The following is a 22,896-nucleotide window of genomic DNA, read 5'->3' on the forward strand; positions in this document are numbered from 1 at the left end:
TGCTCCGCCTGTTTCTTTTGGCAGTAACTGCCAAATACCGGTCCTCATTCGGCATTGTAACTCTGGGGCGACCTTGTGCTGTAACGTCTACTCACATTACCATCATCTTGAAATCGTTGCCAAAGCCTGGAGATGACACTCTGGCCAATTCCAAGTGCGTCTGATACTTCCAGTTGGGTACGCCCACATTCCAGACGGCCGATAATTCTACCACGTAAAAAATCATCCAAATGCGTCCTTTGTGTCATAACTATTCGGTTATTGCACTGAAATGCTTATAAAGCGACTGCGAACAATTTTACTTCTTTACCTGTATTCCTTATATATCACTGTCTTACACTCTTGTCATTGTGACGTACCATCGGTGTCATCTGGTTACTTCCTGAAATTTGCATATGATTCTTGAAGATGTGTGTAGTGATTTGACAGGTGATATATTTATTTTAGAGTTCGATTTCCGCGTGACTCCGAATTATCCTTAATTTATGGACATGAGTGTAAATGAAAGAAAAGATAAAGAAGAAATTGAAGAACGAAAACGTCAAGAAGAAATTGAAGAACGTAAGCGTAAAGAAGAAATTGAAGAACGTAGGCGAAAAAAAGAATACGAGGAACGGAAACGAAAGTTCGAAATGGAATTTGAACTACAAAAACTACGTATTGAAGCAGAATGTAGATCTACAAATTATGGCACCAATGAAATTGCTAGTGGTACTCACATTAATCCAAAGTTAGAGCTTCATCGTTTGATGCAAAAATTTAAACCTGACGAGAATGATATCAGTTTATATTTAATCATGTTTGAACGTTTGGCTAAACAAGTTGAAATATCAGAAAATACATGGGTTACTCATTTGCTTGGCTTATTGCCGTATGATATTGCTCAGTTAATCGCCAGAGAAACGGATGAAATTGCAAACGATTATAAAGAAGTTAAAAGGATCTTATTAAAGCGGTACAAGATGACACCTGAAAAATTTCGCGAAATATTTTTTACGCACAGTAAACATGTGTAGGAAACACATGGAAGAATTTTGCGTATGAGTTAAGAAATTTGTTTAATGAATGTATAAGCGGAATTAAAGTAGATACTTTTGAGAAACTTAGCGACCTTATTGTAGCGGATCAGATAAAACGTAAAATGTCTCCAGAAGTAAAGGATCATTTTATTGACATCTGGTCTGAGTTGATTTCACCAATTGATTTAGTTGAAAAACTAGATGATTATGATACCTTGAAGTCAACTTTCAGCAATAAACAATCGCGTAAAGAAGGGTCTTAGGACAAACGAAATTCCTTTAAAGATGGTCCAGTTGCTACAATCAACGAAAAGAAAAATCTCTACGGTATCACGCATAATGAAAAAGGTGAACCAAAATGCTTCAGCTGTAATAATTTTGGGACACATCTCAAGGGACTGTCCGCTGCCCAAACCAGTAGTAACATGCCGAAAATGTAATAAAACAGGTCATAAAGCTAAAAATTGTGTTACTAAAGCTGAAAATAATCATTCAAATGATAAAAATTATTCTGTTGAGCAAGTTGGCGAAAATTTAGAAGAGAGCATATTTGAATATTCATATTTGAAGAAAGCAAAACTGAACAATTCTGAAGAAGTACGGGCTTTAATTGATACGGGGAGTTCTTGTCTCTTAAGGACTTCAGTTGCTCAGAAACTTAAAGTGAAACCAGAACCTGCCATGAATGAATTGTACGGTTTTGAAAATCAAAGGGTGCCTGCAGTGACCTCTATAGGAATGATTAAAGCCGATATTATTAAAGCCAATATAAGTTGATAATGTAAAAGGCAAAGGCATAAATATATACCTTGTACCTGATAATGCACAGCCAGTTGATCTAATCGGACGGAGATGGCTTGATCTCCCTCACATCGCTTATGTCAGAATAGGAAAAAGATTTCATTTCGGGTATAGGGAAGATGAACTATTTAGTAACCTCCAAATTGATGAAAAAATAAATCGAGTCTGCCTTAAAGCTCTTGAGAAAAATGAATTAGAGCAAAATAAGATCAGTCTTGTCAGTTCTCAAACAGATTCCGTAGATAATGGATTAATTATGATAGAAAATCCTTCCGAAGGTATAAGCTGTTTATTAGAAATTAAAAATGGCGAAACTTGTATACCAGTGATTAACGTTGGCGATAGAAATGTTAAGCTCCAAAAGGATCAATGCGTTGGGAGAGCAGAAGTTGAACTATGTTTAAATACTGAAATTTCTCAATTGAGCTCGAACTTAACAAAAACGGAAAATATTAACAACATAACAGTTCCTATAAGTTTAAGCCAAGTTAAAATTGGCTCGGATCTCGACATTGATCACCAGCAAGAGTTATTGCGTTTTTCGAATGAATACAGAGATTGTTTTGCACTGAATATTTCAGAACTCGGGTGCACTGATCTCATAAAAATGGACCCTAAAGAAGATACATTCGTTCATCAAAGTGCAGTAAAGAAAAACAAAAAAGTGTTGTTCGAAGTGTAAGAGATGGTGACTTAGGTGCATTTGAAGTTATTCGAGAGAAGGGGAATGAAGCTGCAAATCTGACTGGACTGAATCGCACTTCGGTAAAAAATAGTCCTTATGCTGCAAATAGAAATCGACACTGTGGCCAACTGTTTTCTAAACACCATTTCATGCCAAGGCAAAGACAGAATGACGAAAGTGATGGTAGTCAGAGCCAAGAGAATGTGGATGATAAGCAGCAACTATAACCTCAAAGGCCCGTACGAAGACAATTACGTCATTCTTACTTCAGGCAATATTGTAGTTATCTATTCATAGGACTTCCACGAAACGTTGGACGTGATGGAAGTGAAGATGAACAAAATGAAAGAAAAAACGAAAAAAGAGTTTCAGGAGGTGGAAGAGACAATCACTGGAATCCTAGACGATTTTATCAAAGGTGCTTTAATAGCAAAAAATAGCAAAAATTTAAAACAAATAATTTAATAGCAATATTTACAGGCATTATTTATTCTTGCAGATAGTGCTTTCACGCCGGTGTTAGATAGAGCCAACTATCATAGGAATCCACTATCATAGGAATGACACTGAATGCAAAGTAGAATGGAAGGAGAAGCAACTAGTAAAGATACTGAAGCAAATGACGAAGAACAGTAGCCACGCGGTCAAGGATCTAGATCTTGTCCACTTTACAGATCAAAAATGGGTTGTCGAAAGCCCCACCAAGCTGATTCACGTGCTAAAAACAAATCTTCGGAGGCCATCATTTCCAGAAATACAGAAGATGATGATAATGACGAGGTTGACGACGAACTTAATAGGCGCAAGCGAATAGTGCGCAAACCATTGCGCTATGCAGACTTTGTGTAAGACTTACACAATTTTTTTAAATTATATTTCATTTTTCCCTACTTACTTATTATATTTTGTTGTTGTTTATTTGTTGCTTTAATGTATGACAAGATTTGGTTCAATTGAGGACAATTGAAAAGTCAGGATAGTCGAATGTAAGCACTATTGTAAATTATTTAATTGTTATTAGACAAAATATCTATGGAGAAAATGGCAATAGCTGATTTCTGGATGTCGTTCTATTTATAATTTTAAAAATATACATTGAGATGATGTACGCTTGAAATGTTTAATGGTACGATGCAGTAAGTACGTTTGTTATGTTATGTACGTTTACGAATACGTTACGTGTAGGTTATTAAGATTTATCTTTAAATAAATGTTTGTCTTTTACAATCATTTTATGAGTGATTAATTTAACTACAAAAGAAAGCTAACATACCCATAGTATAACGTTACATGGTTTATAGAAACTTACACAGAAATAATACGGTTAAAAGGTTTTAAGAAATACAAAATACTGCAGTTTTAAATTTAAGTTAAACCTTTTTATAATTTTTATTTTTTCCTTTATTTTTTAATTACGCTGCGCCTTAATGTTCATTTAAAACCCGCTCTAAAAATATGAAAATTCAGTTAGTATTTAAAGCACATGTAGATGAAGTTTGGATACACCAGCTAGAACAAATCAAGTGCGCATGACAAAAGTTCGACTTCTTCTATGACGACATTCTACATTTTGTTGACTTATGCTGCATAAGAATTACCGTCTAAAAGATTTCGATTTGGATCATATACTGGATGATTATTCATCGGATTTTAAAACGCCATGTAAAAAAAATTACATGTGGAATAAGAAAACATGAAAACGTACTTTAAACGTTAAATGCCATCAACATGAAAATTAATTTTAAACGTCCAGGGTTTCTTCTCAGTTTTAAAATTCACGTGATTTCCTCAACAAGAAGTTCAGTTCTCACGCATTGAAGATAGATCATAAGATACTTCAGTGGATCATTCCGAAGATTTTGTCTTCACCATGGCAAAACTTTAGTAGAGTTTAAAAATCACATTACCAATTCTAGCCTAAGTAACAGATATGTGGGCCGGACTCAAATATCGTATAGATGTGCGTCTTGTGACCAAAGAAACCATATGGGAAAATACGTTGCTGTTAAAACTTGTTGAAAATATGATGTTGGAAATTAAAACTTGGATGTTTAATGTTTAATTGCATTTATTATTTCTATTCTACGTGTAACATGTTTTAAAATTCAATGTTTAAAAATCTGTTAAGTCGTTTATAACAATCGGTATAATTTTCTTTCTTTCTATTTTTTATGGTACTTAAATTTTGCTTGAATGATAAATTATCACGGCAACAAATTCTATCTGATTGGGCTAACTGATTTATTAAAGAACAATTTTGCATAACTAATTAAGATAAAATATTTTAATGGTAGCCCGGAAACTCATTATACCAAAATTTATTACAATGAAACAAAAAACAGAGAAGCTTTATCCTTCGCTTGGAGTGACATTTTACCCCGAGTAGTGGATTGGAACTTTCTTCGACTTTACGTATAGAATTTAATATTTACTTACGCTTTTCCTTTTTCCTATTTTACTCTTCCTTTTTCTTGTGGGGCATGTTTAGTTTAGGAACATCCATATTTGTAGCTCATATACCATTCATTGTGAGGTTGATTTTAATTAACACATAAGTTCTTCAAGTTTAAGTTTATTCAAACAACTAACCTGAATTTTAATAAATTATAAGATACAATAATATGCCGAATAAGTATTACTTTAGAAGGCAAACAACAAAACTTTTTGCGCTTTTGTAGCTGAGGATGATGGTCCGGTAAAACCATGGAAACTTGTCCTGTGAAAGTATAACGCTGAGTTTTGTTGTTTGACTTCTAAATCAATAAATTATAAGGTATTTATGTAAATTAATTAGTTATTTTAAGTTAGAAATCCTTACTCTCACTTCTCATTTTCCTTTTTCCTCTCAGAATGCAAATTCATCTCTCGCGTATTGAAATGAAGGTTTGAATAGCGTGATCAGATTATTTTAGCCACAGCGTGATCCTACGATAGTATGTCTATTTACAGGCATTATTTATTCTTGCAGATAGTGCTTTCACGCCGGTGTTAGATAGAGCCAACTTGCGCGTTTAACTATCTCCGCGTAACCTTTGGCTAATTAAATTTTAGGTTTAATTTAAAATTCTACTGTTTGATATTACGCCATAAATGCTGACTAAACACTAGAGGGCCTTCTGTTCAACTTATACGGGTTCTTAATGAAAGAGTCTTTTACACCTATAATAGGTTTCAGTTTGCTAATCTAGACGTAGCGATAAATCAGTTATGTCTACATCAGAGTCTTGATTTAGTGTATGTTACTAAAACAAGCGAGACTCTACCAAATGAAATGAATTTTAAATAGAATCAAGTAGGTCCACCTCAAATATAGCATAAGTAACCAACTACTTTGGGTACCAGTTTTCTAAGATCGCCAGCCAGTTTGTTCGGAAGAGTGGCAATATTACGGTGGAGATAGAAAGAGAAAATAGTAAAATAGCATATTGTACTCGTATTGTTAAACGGGGGGGGGGGCTCTTGACGGCAATGTTTGAACATTCGCATATGAATTTGACAGTTAGTCCATCCAAAGATGTAGAAAAGTTCTACATTCATTTAGGAGTACTGAATTCGATTCATATAGGAATAGGACATTAGATATGAATTTATGCTGAGAGCTACTAAAAACTGAAGAAAGGAATGAATAGCTGATTATAATTAGTCAGGCGAAATATTATTTAAATTAAATATTTCCAATCCACTACATTCTTCAGCAGAACAACGAAGTGAATAATTCAAAATGGTGATAGTACACTGTCATGTCTTTATGATTTTGAAAAACTGGACAAGAGTGTTAAAGAAAACAGGAAAAATATACAATATTTTTAAACGGAAACGATACTTTTTAATTTAAAATTAATGATGAAGGAATGACTATACTACTGTATATCTAACAGGATGTTGTTTTTTCTAGAGTAACTTAAACATAAAAAGAAGGTGCTTCCTACATTCACGCGTACATTTTACGAGATATTTAAAGTTTGCAGGTTGCTCCACGAACTTCGTTTATATCAAAAGCTCAGACGGAGATGAGTTTCATATCACAGAGAAATTGGTAAAAAGGTTATTGAAAATCATATTCCTCAATAACTACAATACGTTGAGATAATAGAGACTAAACATTATGAAAGGCACTCGGAAAGTCATTAATTAACTGCCGAGTGCTTATTTAAAACTTTTAATTTCTGAGCTTTCCAGTGAAGTAGTAAATAAACTCAGTTATTTCATAAAATCTGAAGGATAACGAAATTAGGTCCTTCTTTTACAAATATTTCCAGTTAAGAATATCGATAGGTTGAGAATATTGTTTACATTTTAATTCTACTAACAAACATTTCTATAAAATCAATAGCTCAAAAAGAATGCATATTCTTTCAAAAGTTAATTAATATTTAAATTTAAACGTTTCCTCCAGAATGTTACACTCATGGTGAGAAGATATAAACGTTAACATCTGGTTGCCCTTCATTTCATTAAATTCAGAATAGCCAGTATCTTTTAAATAACCCGCACAGCGTCTCAAGTTAATTTCATTTTAATCTTTAGAATACTCTCGATCTAAGAATTCGGAATAAATCTTGCAGAATAAACCTTCTTCCAGCAATTGAGAGACTCTCGGATTCTAATACTGTTACCGTTCCTCTAAATTTAAACAGATTTATTCGACAGAACGAAGATAAGTTCTAAAGTCATTGAAGGGTATGATGAAGTTTACCGTAATATTTATTTTACGTTTATTCGATGTAACTTATTAGACATTTGTACTCTTAACTGCAAACAGAAAAATCAGTTGAAAATATTTACTTTCATTTCATAATCAGGTAACTAGAAGTGGATTTTTTAGTATTAACTACTACTGATTTTGGCTACTTTAGGTAACAAAGTTGCAATTCTTATCTTGTATTTTTAAGAGCACTATCAAAAATGTATTACGGATATAGCAAGTAAGAAATTTTTAAAAATGCTTTAACAGAAATCAGCAGCATTCGCAGATTTAAGTATCATTCGATAGAAAATTAGAAAAAAGAGAAAAATTGCTGTCTCTGTACGTATATATTAATTAAATTTTAGTTTATTAGAAAGTCTTCCACGAAGGCAGCCCTCCCATTAGGTAGATAGCTCTCATTTACTTTGCCATTAAAAAATCGACGAAACAAATTTTATTTTAAAATATTTATTTATTTAGCTTTTATCTTTATGTACAAATTTCCAGGTGGCAGACGGCGTTCATTTAAATTTGAATTTTGAAGTTTATCTCAAATTATTTACGAACTAAATCGCAGCAATCAAAAAAAAATTCTGCAAAATTTTTTAAAAAAATTACTCTGATTCTTAGTGTTCGAATTTATTTTTGATTGTTATTCAGCGTGATATTTAAACTAAATTGCAGCATTTAGACCATTTTAATCAGAATGTTTGCATACAGATTTTGTACACTGCTCAAAAAAAAAAAAAAAAAAAAAAAAAAAAAGGAGGAAGGGGGACAGTTTTATATCTCTCGTTCTACGGGGCCGATTGAAAGCATTCAAATTGGATTTTTCATGTCTCGAAAGCGCGACTTAGGTTATATATTAGATTTATATACAGCACTGTTCTAACATAGGTATTTTGGCATAAAATCGGACATTTTCTGAAATAACATACCAATTTTTTCCGTATTTCAATTCTACGACTCAATTCATGCCTAGGGAAAAAATTTTATAAAATTTGGGGCGAAATTTACGGAGAAATTCAGAAATTTATCTTGGCGGAATGTTTTCAGTTTGCGCCAAGAATAATTCACTTGGTGCATTTCTTAATATATGGCAACTAATTTTCCTTTTCCTTCCATTATGCCGGAGCGGGAAAAATGGCACCTCGTTCCTACATTTTTACACTGTACATTAGCAGGAAAAAAGTCCCATCGTTCTTACTTTCAAGTAATTTTAGCAAAGTGTCTAAGCCACATTTGGTGTTTTATCGCTTTCAACAAACATACCCAATTTTAAAACGTGTCAGTATATAAATTCACATATATCTTCGGAAGTTTTGAATAAAAACAAATTTTTTGCAGGTATCCTTTAGAAATACGCCTACTTTAAAATGATGGTGAAAATATTATAGATTATAATTCAAAATTATTTTTTAAAAATTTGTAAAAATTATTTAAAAATACAAATTAAAAAAAATCATAAAAAATGACTGAATTTTATTTGGAATGAACCTGAATTTCGATATGTAAAAGGTAGAATCAAATAAGTTTAATAAAAAAATAGAGATTAATAAATATATATCAAACTCAATTAGTAGTTTGGTAGTTTGGCGTAATTTGAGTCGTAGAATCAAAATATGGAAAACAATTCGTATGTTATTTCAGAAAAAATCAAATTTTGTGTCGAAATACCTATATTAGAACAATGCTATATATAAATCTAATTCATATCTCAAGTCGCGGTTTCGAGACATGAAAAACGGAAGTTAAATTTCGTCAATCGGCCCAGTAGAACGAGAGATATAGAACTGCCCCCCTTTTTTTCTGCAGTGTACATGCCTTGGAGAGTCTCGGTGACCTTTTTAAGTTCACATCTGAAAGCAGATCTAAATATCATTAGCGAAAACTGAAATGCTCTTGTGTCTTGATTGTATGACGTTTGGTTTCTGTGCCACAGATCTCAGTTTGCGCTTCGGTAGTGCTTTATACCTTTAAGGACGTCTTAATAACTACCTTACTTACTAAGAGATGGCAACAAAAGGTTGTAGAGTCATTAGGTTAATTGGAAGCAGAAAAGATGAAAAATGTGCAACCGCCTTGGCCGGGAATCGAACCACGGACCTCTGGAATACCGGCCCAGGGTGCTACCGTTACAACACGAAGGCACGCTAGGGAAGTGGGAGAAATACCTTATATACTCCCCTTTTTAAAGAGCGACTAGAGTTTTAGGTGACCTAGTCGCCAAATCCTGGGTGCGGAGAATCATCATCCACAACCCTATTTTTTTCAGTTCGGGCGCCACTTGTAGAGTCATTATGTTAATTGGAAGCAGAGAAGATGAAAAATGTGCAACCACCTTCGCCGGGAATCGAACCACGGACCTCTGGAATACCGGCCCAACGTGCTACCGTTATACCACGAAGGCATGCTAGGCAAGTGGGAGAAATATCTTATCAGGTAACGACGGCAAAGCGAGATGAACGCGGGGTCATCCTCCCTTCCCCCAAACTGCACTTTTCGCAGGTAATGTAATTTTCCAAAGAACCACAAATTGTAACACTAACTTATTCTTACAGCAGTTAAGCCTTTAAAACTTCTCTTAGTGGATAATAAAATTAATGTCAATAAACACATATAATTATTTCTGAAAATGGCAATCGAAACAGAACCACAATGATCATTTAATGAAAATGTTAGTTAAATACTACGCGCTGACTTTATAAAAATTAATTTTTTAAGTGAGTAAGGAAAATTCCGATAAGCATGAAATAACCAAAGCAGTTTTTAGATTCGATTTACGATGAAAAGAAATCCCTAGTTTTAAAGACAAAATTTATTACACATAAATCTTTTCTATGAACAGTAGTTCCTCCTAACAAGTAATCAAGTTCAGTCGTAATAAATATATGTGGCTACCCTATAGGATTCCGTATCTGCTATTCAAAATATCATATTTGCCGCTAATGTTGCAGCTGATCTCTTGAAAGAATCTGCGAAACCAAATATCCTTGTTTATTTCCTCTTATATTACATTTCTACTTTGCTTGGCTTTTGAATGCATATTATTTTCAGGTATATATAAAAAGGCAGCACCATTTAAGTCAAATCAAACTAGATGCATGGATATTTCCGTTATGGCATTCTACAAAATTTAAACCTCTGTTAAGGAGTTACATTTAGAGAAAATACTAAAACAAGCATTGAGAAACAGAGAATCTCAAACTCTCAGTCATAAATACTACTAAAGACCACTGTGTAATATTTACGGCAGCCAGTTTATTAAGGTTATGGTTATAGCTACGTATTCTGCTGATGGTTTCCATTTCATTTGGATACAGATTCAGTTCTAGGGATATTATCCATATCTACGAAGATCCGCCAATGTTTGACAGGCTGAAGCAGAGGAAATATCAATAGCTTAGCCTGCGTTCAATTCTTGAAAAGGCAATAATTTTGGGATTTTTCGTTATTTTACGATCTAAGAAACAGCAAATTTCCGTTAGAAATTTCTTCCTGAAAAGTACCCTTTGAACGTTTTTATAATTAGTCATCCGATTTAGTTTTAACTGTGTCAAATTGGAGATTTATAATAAGTACATTTTAAGAGATTTATTTGCATTAGATTATGAATATTTACTACACAATTAGATTTAAGCACTGTTCGGGAAAAGTTGATCGAAAAACGCTATAATATTTCTAGAATTTCTACTTACCACACCCCACCACAAGGCATCAGCAAAATTGCTGAAATGTTCTGAATTCGATTCTTTTTCAGCTAAGAAGACGAGAAACGAAGAGAAAATGAGGCCGAGGAAACCAATGTACAAAGTAGTAATTAGTTCCTGTGGGAAAGAGAGAAAAACAAATCAAATTAATCAATCATGAAAAATAATACATATAGTCTTTCATTTGAAAACTATAAATGTTCACTGTTCACATATATATTTAACGTAAGACACTAATAATGTTCATCTATTGATAAACGTATATACATGGCATATTATCTAATATAGAAAAATAAATGGTAAAAACATGCACGAATTGAAATTCTAAATCCGATTTCAAAAGTAAAATTCATGGTATACCTTAATTAGTTCGTTTTAGTGTCAATTTAAGGCTGTTTTAAATTTTGCAACTCTTAATTATGTAATTATTTTAACACAGAAAATAAAGTATGAACTTAATTCCTGTATATAGCAAAAGTCATTCTCAGGAAACACATTATTTCGAATATTGTAAAATGATACATTTCTTAAGTCAAGTACTCTGAGAATGACATTTGCTGAGAATAAAAAAGCGAAATGTCATGCTCATGAAATCAAAATGCAGGGTATGCCAGGAAAGTGACATTACATTGAATTTTCTTACGTCGTCCTATAAGACGAAATCTAAATGTCGCTATCTTACAGATAGATAGAACTGGCAATGGTACCGAATTGTTAACTCTTGAACAAAGCCGTGTACTAAAACTACTCGAACATTTTGTTTCTTCTAATCTTTCGAATATCCCATGTAAAATTGTTACATTATTGTTTCCCTGAGACACTTTGTATAAAATCAGAACGAGATGTATGGTATGGCATAAATGCAATGCATAGCACATGGTTGCAAAATCCAACTTCTTTCACTGATAATACTGCAAATCCTTTACAAACTTAGCTATCTACACATCGTCAATTGCGTCAATATTTACCTTCATTTTGGAGGCTGCTTCAGTGAAAGACACACTGCCATTAACATGCAGAAATCTACTACACTTATTTAAAAAAAAGACCATTCTGTCAAAACATGATCCATTATCAATCTGAATACCCGAAATTTATTGGATTCTGTTACTAAGTAGCGATGCACTGGATAATAAGATATCTTTTATATTTCATTTTAGGAAATTTAAATTCAGCTTTAAATTACAGAGATACATCGTTTTCTTAGTGAAATCTAGTAGAAATTCAAGTTTTAGAAAACATGTCATTACGTGAAATCATCAATACCCTACAATATATCAGAAATATTATTTGTCACACAACGAGTTAAAAACAGGCACCAATAATTTTTACATCAAGCAATGGCTTTGTTAAATGTGATCCAATTGCCATGAAAATACACTTCCTTTGATTTAGGTAAATATGCCTTTCCTAACTCCACTGTATTCCTTTACTTTAAACTTTTCATTTTCTCTAAAACTATTTTTAACTGCCAAGTTGGAGACAAGACTGCCCAAAATTGTTGGAGACAAGACTGTCGTTAAACTACATATAAAAAGCGCATGCATTTGCTACTGGAAACAAAGAAAGAAAATTTATTATCGGAGTTTTAAGAAATATACAGTATTTCACCAATCAAAAACGGATCTGAAAACTGAAATGATGAAATCTTTGACTATTCTTCATGGTTTTTGATAAACATGGCTACTGTCAGGTTTCAAATAAAGCTAATTTATAACGTATGTTTCGGGATTCTGATTAATGGAATTGGCTAATGCAAATTACCATTAGTAGCAACTTCTGAAGTTACAAATGAAAAGTTGCTTTCGAAACTGTATTGTTGCTCAATCTGATGAATCAGAACAGGCAATCTTTCAAACAGCTTTCACAGCGGAAACATTTTGAATATTATGGCACTAGAAATAACGTACTTGAGATTTATATGTAGAGGAATCTTAGGTAAAGATGTGCCAAACACAATTTTTCATTTCAAAAGCGTCAAGTTAGTCTTAGCGAAGAGTTTATACAAAGTAATTTCAATAGACTGAATTAGGACAGAGAAGAAATTTAAATAACAGATTTAGCATTTAAATACAACTACTGATTATTCACAGGACAAGTTGTTTGCTCCATAGATGCTTATTTATGATTATTATATGATTTCTGTATTTGTTGAAAGTCTAATTTGATAATGTTTTATTAAATAATAGTCAAAAAATAAATAATAGTCCCTCTAAATAGTCAAAAAATCGTCATCATTAAAGGGAATGGGAGAAAATAGTCACCTGTCTGTGCGCATAAACGACGGAGCCAAGCAGTTTCCAAGTTCCACCCCTCCGATCCATACGCACCATGCGCAAGATCTGGAAGAAGCGCAGACCCCTTAGAGCAGAGGCTGCGAACATCTGACCACTGCTTCCCACAGACAGAACTACGACGGACGCCACAATAACAATCACATCTGAAAATATAAAAGCATATCATTTCTACGTAAAATGCTGTTGAAAAATTAATTAATCATAGACAAAAAGTAATACATTTCGAACTAATACCACAAAGACATGAAAGAAAGGAAATTTAAAACAGTATAATTAATACATTTCCAATAAAAAAAGGTAAAAGAACCTTATCAACTCAGTCTTTTTAAACCAGAAGAAATCCCGAAAGCCAACAGAAATGCATGCAAATATATATATATATAAAAAGAATACAATCAAAATTTGATTTAACGTTATCAACAGGACGTATATCTGATCTCAATTGAACTCCATTTCCTTTCAATTTCCTAGGAAAACCACTGCGTTTTTGTTCATCCAAAATTAGCTGATGAAACATTTTAAATTATTTAATTATTATGGCTCATTCCGAAAGTCCCCTCTACACAGTCGCTTTCCTATTTCATGTGAAATAATAATGTAAAAATATAAATTTAAATAAAATAAATTCGGTTTACCTAGTAAAAGTAATATATATAATTTGCTAATACACTGACTACCAATAAGTATTTGGACACCTATGCAAATGACGATATCAGCGGTCCTAAGGTACGTCATGGACTCCGCCGGTATATATCGTGTAGGAAACAGCATCGGCTTCAGTCGCATGCAAGATGCCTCGCAGTTCGGAGCTCTCTGATTTCGAGAAAGGTATAATTATCGGGTATCACAAATGTGGCCGATCCTTAAGGGACATATCTAGCGATCTGAAGTACCCAAAATCAACAGTCTCCTATGTGATTAAGAAGTGGAAGGTGAGCGGTGATTGTCGGAAAGTGCCCCGAGTCGGCAGACCAACGAAACTGGGAGATAGAGACCGAAGAGTGCTGTCCAGAGAAATTCGGAAGAACCGAACCCAACCGATGGCCCTCATCCGCGAGGAGTTTCAACAGGCATCCGGGAGTATTGTTTCAATGAATACCATCTGTAAGGAAGCACATCTGCTTAGCTTTCATGGTCGTGCTGCTGCCATAAGCCTTTGATCACCAAGTCTAACCGCGCTGCTCGGTTAATGTGATGCAAAGCACATCGAAATTGGACCGGAGATCAGTGGAAACAGGTTCTTTGGAGTGACGAATCAAGGTTCACCCTTTACGGTTCGGATGGCAGGGACTGGGTGTGGTGTCTACCTGGAGAACGTCTCCTGCCAGAATGCATTGTGCCAACGGTCAAGTTCGGCGGAGGTGGAATTATGGTCTGGGGGTGTTTCTCCTGGTACGGGCTGGGACCCTTAGTCCCCATCCATAGTAAGCTCAACTCCGATGCCTACTGCACTATTTTGGATGACAATGTGCTTCCTACGTTGTGGCAGTTTTACGGGTTGGACCCTTGTTACTTTCAGGACGACAATGTCAGTTGCCATGTTTCGACGTTAACCAAGGCTTAGTATGGTGCCAATGGAGTTCATCGAATGGACTGGCCTGCCCAGAGTCCAGACCTGAACCCTATCGAGAACCTCTGGGACGAGTAGTATCGCCGAATTCAGGGTGTACTACCCGTGCAAAATCGGTGGAGGAACTTCTATGTCTTCTCTAAGTCGAGTGGAAGAAAATACCACTAGCTGTCATACAAAGACATTTGGAAAGTATGCCCCGGAGGGTCCACGCTGTAACTACTTCTCGTGGAGGCTCTACCAAATATTGATTTTGAATACAGTTAGTTTTCCTTTTCTATCACAGGTGTCCAAATACTTATTGGTAGTCAGTGTATTAAAATTCAATTTAAACCTAATAATTTACAAAATCTAGAGAAAGAACTCAAGTCATATTTAGAAATGAATTATTAACTGAGAACAAAAATTTTATCAAAGTAAGGAAAGGTGAAACGTTTCGAAATTTATGACTTCTCTCTCTCTCTATATATATATATAGTATATATATAAGCAAAAGTTTAGAAATTTCATATTAAATTAATATATAATGAATATCTAGCACTATGTCCCGAATTTAATTAAATAATCGAGATATAATGATTAAATCACAAATTAAGGGAAAAGTCAACCGTCTAACCAGAAGTACACACATTAAAACTGAAACAAAAACAGTTCTATAATATAAAATGAATATAGCTAATATAACATTTATAAAAGTTATATCAAAATGTTGCTTAAAATTCGTTGGTCTTTTTCAAGGAGCAGCCGAGAACTTTACAATAGAAGAACGTTTCTGAATTATATCCGGATGATTGCCAATTTTTGATAAATTCAGAAATGTAACTGGGCTGAAAATTCTTCTGCTGTTCCTTCAGAAAGGCCAAGAAATTTTCAACAAATGTTTTTATATTAATTATATTATTTCATTGAATTGTTTTTGTTTCAGTTTTAATGTATGTATTTCCGGTTAAAAGGTTAACCCCCTTCTTGATTTAATTTGTGATTTAATTTTTATCTCTTGATTATATATACTATATACATATAGCCAAATTCGAACGACACATTCAGAGGGGATTGTTACAGGATGAAAAATAGAACAGGATGAAAAATAACAACAGAACATGCAGTCGTAAATCACGTTTAATTGGTGAAAATCGCGAAAATTAAAGGTTATATATTGTTATATAAATATTGCAAAGGTTCGCCGTTTCCCCGTCGTCCAGTAGACGATCGTTAGCAGCTAAACTGAGTATTCGGCAAGAAATGGTGTGAATGGATCTGGCTGTAGAAAACATGCATCTATTCCATGTGCAGAAGGTCCACCTCCAAAGCGATGGCGATTAAACCCTTCGGGGTAGAGTTCGTAGGCTGGATGCTTGATGCCACACATAATGATTTACAAGTTCCCGCCGTTATTTTGTTCTCAGATGAAGCTTGGTTAACGAGAGAAGGCGTGGTTAACACACACAATGAGAAAACGTGGTCATCCAAAAAATCCCCATAGCACTGTCTTGTCGAAAGTGCAAAGCAAGTTCGGTATAAACCTACGGTCAGGGATTCTCGGAGATCACCTGTTGAGACCGTACCTTCTGCCTGAATGCTTCAATGGTGCCAATTACTATGTTTCTCTAAAGTACGCTCTCCCGGATTTGATGCTAGGAATACCAGTCACTGTGTGCCAGAACATGTAGTTCATGCATGATGGTGGACCAGCACGTTCTATGATTGCAAAGCGTAACCACCTCAGTGCTATATATTCTGGAAAATGGATTAGACGCGACGGATCTTTTGCTTGCTTCCAGACCTCAATCCCTTGGATTTCTTCTTGCGGGACCATCTGGAATTGGTTGTTTATCAGAGCATCGTAGATACACGAGAGGATTTGATAGCACAAAAGGATCGTCATCGCTTTAGCAGACATTACTAGCCATCGGGTATGTTTAAAACCGTCGGTGTCGACTGTGCAATGACTTTCACGGATGCAACTTCGAACAGTCCCTATAAAACGTCTTGTCATCTCTCTTCTGATATCGAACTGTGATGCATTGCAATCCTACTTTATATAAAATAAATGCTTTTCTATTTATTGGTCCTTTTTGTTTCACTCGACGTCACACCCATTATTTTTGCGATTTCTCCCACCGAAAAAGGTTTGAGACCCCGTGTCCTATGGCAATTTTTCATCCTCTTGATTCCCTCTGGATTTGTCGATCGAATTCGGTAACACCCTATATATGTATATATATATGGAAAAGTTAAAAAGGTTTAAAAAGAATGATAAAGAAAATATAAATTAAAATACTCAAAATAAAAGAGTGCAAAAATGTTTAAATTATTATCATTATGAAATTTCTACTAGGATTTGTAACGCAACTGTTAGCATTAGTTTTGATGATATCATAAGTATACCAATGCATTTTATTGTATAGTTTTATCGTCCATGAAAATCGCGACTAAAACCATAAACACACATGAGCGATTCAGTGTAATGTAAATACTTAGTAAACAGAGTGAACGAGTTTCATTCATAAAGCAAGATAATTTTTAAGAACCTTGTTTCGCTCGTTAAGATATTGTATATGAATAAAGGAAATGCGAATTATTTGATATACCTAAGTCAACTAGTGATAACAATAATGTCCTTTTTCAAATGCCAAGCACCACCAGTGTCCGAGGAGTTAAGGCCGCAGGATTCTGAGTCGGGTTTAATTCCACTGCTGGCTGCATGGTTTCTTTTCGAAGTTTTCCCCATGTGCAATGTGAATACGAGCGAGTTTCCCTTATAGAATTCTCTACAAATGTATCTCTCTCCTTAGGCAGATAACCCTCATGTGTTTTACTGTATCCAATTAACCTAACCCAACTTAACCTTCGAATGTGAGCTTTTCGATCTGACATCGTTAGCGAATGAATCTCAGAGTGACAAAGAAGGTGGTGCTATCCGTGATGAGAAAGTAATCAGTGATAATGGAAGGAAATGAATATATTTTCTCTCGTGATGTATTGTAGTGCAACAGTGAACCTGTTGGGATGAACACCGAAGATGCTATGCTTATTCCTAGCAAGAGTTCAATTTATTTTTAAGGATTCTCACTCCTAAACTTCAGCCATTCTTTGTATATTTTTGGAAGGGATGATATGAACTTTTGAAAATTTCCAGGAAAATAAGCTTAGGTCAAACACCGTTATATTTAAAATCTAAGTAACCAGTATTAGTTCCTTTTTATTAACAGTTTACGAAATTTTAATTTATGAAGTAGCTCATATGTTTTATCTTTTTAGCAATCTCAAAGTAATACACTAGCTGCATAAAAGCGTGTAGACAGACTTTCTAATTGGAACAATATTTAAATGTATTTATAGAAAAATAAAAGAAGAAGCAATATCATAAGCTCCAGATTTTATGGCAAAACTTTGCTTTTTGGAGAAAAGAATTTTTGTTTAACTCGAGCAGCTTATATGTAGATTCATTTGCGTTCCACATTTTCTCAAAAATGCACTTTTAGACTGACGTCGGGCTTAGTAAATGTCTAACTATTGATTTAAAACGTTCTGCGATGGAATGCGAAATGTATGCATGTGTATTATCTTATGGCATGAAGATGAAAGCTTTTTGTTATGCAAATTGTTCTATGGAAACGCATTCATGGGGTTGTATTTTTAGCCAGTGAATTGTTTACAATCAAAGTTTTGAGATTTTCAACGTCCTTATACTTCTCTGAAAAGAAGTTGTATTATTTCTAGACAGCTATTTGAATATCAAGGGCTTTGAATAAAGGAAATAATACAAGAAAGATACTTTTTAGTATCAGTAGTTTTAAGTATTTCCAAATGAAAAACATTTATAAGCTATTACAGTTGAAGTTTGCTCTACGTTTACGAAATCTCTGAAAAGAAAAAGAGAAGAACGAGAAAGTCCGACAAGTTGATTTTTAAAACATTGTCATTCTATTCAGGTGACAGCACATTTAAATAAAGTTTAGAACCATGCTTGGAAGTAGAGCGGTTGCAGTTGCACCGGGCGGCAGAATTTAGTAATCAGTAATTAGCTTTTTTTCATTAATGACAAAAGTTTTAGAATTAAAAATGTAAACTATAAAAATCAGAATTTAAAACGCGAGAAACGCGAGAAAGGATGGAAATATTTTTACAATTTATTCTAGGCACTGTATACAGCAGAATTTAGATTGGCAAAAAGTTTAGAATTTATGGAGAAGTCAGTATCCGCCGAGAGTGAAATGGGAGAAAAATGTGTAGCACATGCCCTGTTTGGATCAAAAGATTTTACACGTTTCCAAGCAAAGATTTTCAATCTGAGCATTATATAAAGCTTTAGAAAATCAGGAAAAGCATTTTTGTTGACTTCTTGTGAAAACAAATTAACTGAAGAGATTAAAACGCTAGTATGCTAGATGAATGAACGTTTAGACTAACATAGGAATGTTATATACGAGTATCTTCTGTGTACATGAAAAGGGATAAAATACAAGGCGTAATTATATAAAAGCATTTAATGTTCTAAATTAGCTATATCAGGAATTAAATGCATTTTTATTTAAATCATTAAAAAAAAAAAAAAAAAAAAAAAAACAATGTTCTTAAGAATTGCATCTGTTGTTTTTAAAAAGCTTAGTTTGTTAATCAACAACAAGCGGATTCAGTTTAAAAGCTAAATATGTTATACTTTTCCAAGTGGAAATCTATCTACCTTTGGTATAAAATGATTTAATTATAGATTTGTCAGTTATCTGCCCCCAATACCAGCTACAAATCAAATGCATAATAATTCGCCCTGTGCTCACATAAAGAGTCTAGCGTAAAGGTCTATTTGGGATCTAGCGTTCGGAACACAGACGTTTATGAAAACACTTAATTTCTATGTAGACTTTGAAAACCACACACAAAAACAATTCTCCCATCAAGGGGCGGATAAGTGATATTTAACAATCGCTAATGTATTAAATCAATGAAACTAAATGTTTTATTTCCAAGAAGATCCGGAAATAGTTCTTAACATGCACAACGATACTATGATCAGAAATAAAATAAAATTTAACCATCGTTACACAATTTAAATCTAGTAAAGAACCATTAATGTGTAGATATGGATGACATCATTTTTTAACTAGTGAAATTGGACACCCAAACACCGACTGCGTTCGGAACACAGACTCACACTAAATCAACGGAGACTGTTTGCTCTCACATTTGAAGTGCAAACGTTGCTGCCCCCAAAAATAAAGAGATCTTTTTTTCCCCATCCACAGGGACTACCTTTTTCTCGCTAGTTTATCTTTAGGAGCGGTGATTTAGCTCAAAATTAGAAAATCTGAAAGCGAACTGGAAAGTTTTTATTGGATCGGAAGTTTATTGAAGTTTGTTCAGACAAAGTGTTTTTGAAAGTGAGCTCCGATATCAGGACATCGTATGCCAGAATTTCTTCAATAACGGTATTGCAGTGATTTGGGATTTAGCTTCAAATCTTTTAATATAGATTGGAGGCACTTGGAAGGGATTTAATATGTATTGCAACCAGAGGTGCATGATATATTATGATAAAGATAGATCCAAGCTGAAACTAGCAGAGTAAAAAAATGTATCTCTTATTGAATCAAGATGATTATTAACAGAGAGGTATCAACTTTACCTTTGAAATTTGTCCAATGTTATGCAAATTTATGATTATTTTTCACATTCTGATATTTTTTCATATTTATTCATTAGTTAAAAAAAGAATATGTTGTTTATGATAAATCTTAAGACAATCTTCAACACAAAGAGCTGGCTTCTCGGAATAATATAATATGATTAAATCGATTTGGCTTCTCGGACCGGAGTCCGAAAAGTGCCGTGATAGTCAACGTGTTAATAATAATAATTTCTATTTTACTTTAGCATTAGAAACTCTCCGCATTTCCCCTTTCACATCAAGTTGCATAATATAACGAAAACACGGCATTAATTATGCTAGCGACCTGGAAGCTGCTAAGCCTAAGATTTGTTGCTAATATTCAGACATAATATATTTAATTTAGCTTCTTTGGAAAATTATGTGTCTGAAAGCTTTTGCCAACTTTGTTGCAGAAAATTTTAAACTAGACGTTGAAATTATAAAACTGTATACATCAGTGTGGCTTTATTTCGGTGACCGCTCTGGAAGAAGAGAGATTTATATCAGTCTCCCTCAAAATTGATAGCGCTTTATATAAAATCTGCTCCAATAGAGTGGGCAATTTATTAATTTGGTGTATCTAATAAAAATAGCATACGGAACACCGTAGAAATATTGTTTAAGTCGAATATAAAAACGCCCAGGTAACTGACTCGTACTCACATCATATAAAAGAGAATGAGGAAAACACTCATGCACTCAGCCCGTCCGTTGATCATTGAAGTAACCTTCGGAAATAGTAATAATATTTTGTGTACTTTTAAAACACTAGGAGCATACACATGTTTTTTACGTATGCATTTATAGTGTCTGTGATAGAAAGTCGGCAGTATGACGTATTCCTTATTTAAATGATTGATTGATTTGCACATAGCTAGCAGATTGCTCTCCTGCCCCCTCCAAAATGTTATTCTCTTAATAGTTCACCTTCCAATTTTTAATTCTTTCCTTTGCCAAGACAGATTTTGGAGAACATGACCTAAAGAGATAAGAAATAATTATAGTTATCGACGGGACTCATACAAATGTACAAGCACTTTTCCTCAGCGGACCGGCTGTCCTGCCTCCAGAGAAGAGAAAAGAGAGATTACTGTAGCAGTCATAATGAATAAAAATAATAATTCACAATCTAAATCATTTGTTAGGACAAGACAAGAAGTCGATGGGACACCAGAATTTCTCTATATGATTGCTTGTGCAGGTGTAGTTCCATCGCACAAAGCGTACCTTCCCGCTGTAATACGTTCTCGCTTCTCTCTTTTCCCTATTCCATCAAATCACTGCAGAAAAGTTTGACACAGTGTTAGTTTAAACTGATTCAGTTTAAACCTTTGCAATATTTGGGACATAAGTCTTCTGATACTGCAAAGACACTATTGCACTTACATATATCCGTGCCACCACCGGGATTCGAACTCGAGCCAACAATAAACAGCCAGTTTCGGTAACCACTCTACTAATCACTGATCACCAGACCACGAATATACGTTTAAATATGCTGCTAAAAATCTAGGAATCACTGCTTTAAATGTACAGCGAATGAAAGGGGCGAAAACAGTCTCAATTTAAACTAACAGTTAAATTTAATCAGGTAGGGAGACTCTGAACGCATAGACAGACAAATATTTCAGCCATTTGTATCAAATTATTAACTGAACTGTAAAGGCAAAAGAAAAGTCCTGGAAGGATGTAGATACCACAAGACTCCTTTATTAAATTATACGAATTTTTGCTTTGATTCATTTAAACTTATTTGCTCGAATTATTTTAACTTAATAAACCGATCCCTCATAGCAAGTTGGAAATGAAATCAAAAATTGCAAATTTCGAAATTAAATACTCCGGTCAATTTTTGTCAAATGTCAATTTAGTCAAATTTCTTGTATTTTTATTTTTTTTTTATAAAGACTATAAGACTTTACACTTTTGTACTTTTGCTGCACTTCATTTAAACTTATTTCCTCGAATTATTCTAATTTAATTAATCGATTCCTCGATTCAAGTTGAAAATGGCATCGAAAATTGCAAATTTTGAAATTAAATATCCCGGTCAATTTTTATCGTAAGGGAGTCAAACTACTTGTAATTTTATTTTTCCATAACGAGTATAACAATTTCCCAAATATATGTATGGGAACCGGAAGACCACATTTAAAAGATAGATTTCGTTATTTGTCCAAAATTAATTTTTTTTTAAAAACATGACACTGCCAATTTATGTCATTTAAATACTTCTGTATTTTTGCTGCACTTCATTTAAACGTGTTTCCTTGAATTATTCTATCTTAATTAACGAATACCTCGAGGAAAGCTGAAAATGACATCAAAAATTGAAAATTTGAAATTAAGTATCCCGGTCAATTTCGTCATTTAAAATACTTTTGTACCTGGAAGTATATGACTACTACCAATGATTACGAAAATAAAGACCGCGTAAGGAATTTTAGGCCGGGTAAGGGAGTGTATTAATTTGGTGC

The 22,896-nt window shown here is 33.9% G+C and overlaps 1 protein-coding gene across 6 annotated transcripts in view; it reads right to left on the reverse strand.

The window, feature by feature from the left end:
* Positions 1 to 22,896, reverse strand: part of LOC118195250 (potassium voltage-gated channel subfamily KQT member 1-like) — a 383,599-nt gene that overhangs the window by 57,475 nt on the left and 303,228 nt on the right. For all 6 annotated transcript variants that reach the window (XM_085814315.1, XM_085814313.1, XM_085814323.1 and 3 more), the window contains exons 4-5: positions 13,167 to 13,342; positions 10,891 to 11,019 (exon numbers count right to left, since the gene is read on the reverse strand). In XM_085814315.1, the coding sequence (XP_085670441.1) occupies positions 10,891 to 11,019; positions 13,167 to 13,342 (305 nt within the window). The remainder of the gene's footprint in view (positions 1 to 10,890; positions 11,020 to 13,166; positions 13,343 to 22,896) is intronic.

The sequence above is a fragment of the Stegodyphus dumicola genome, chromosome 1 (genome assembly GCF_044657685.1).
Source record: "Stegodyphus dumicola isolate Sdum_Otavi_A_Nest chromosome 1, ASM4465768v1".
NCBI classification, from domain to species: Eukaryota; Metazoa; Arthropoda; class Arachnida; order Araneae; family Eresidae; genus Stegodyphus; species Stegodyphus dumicola.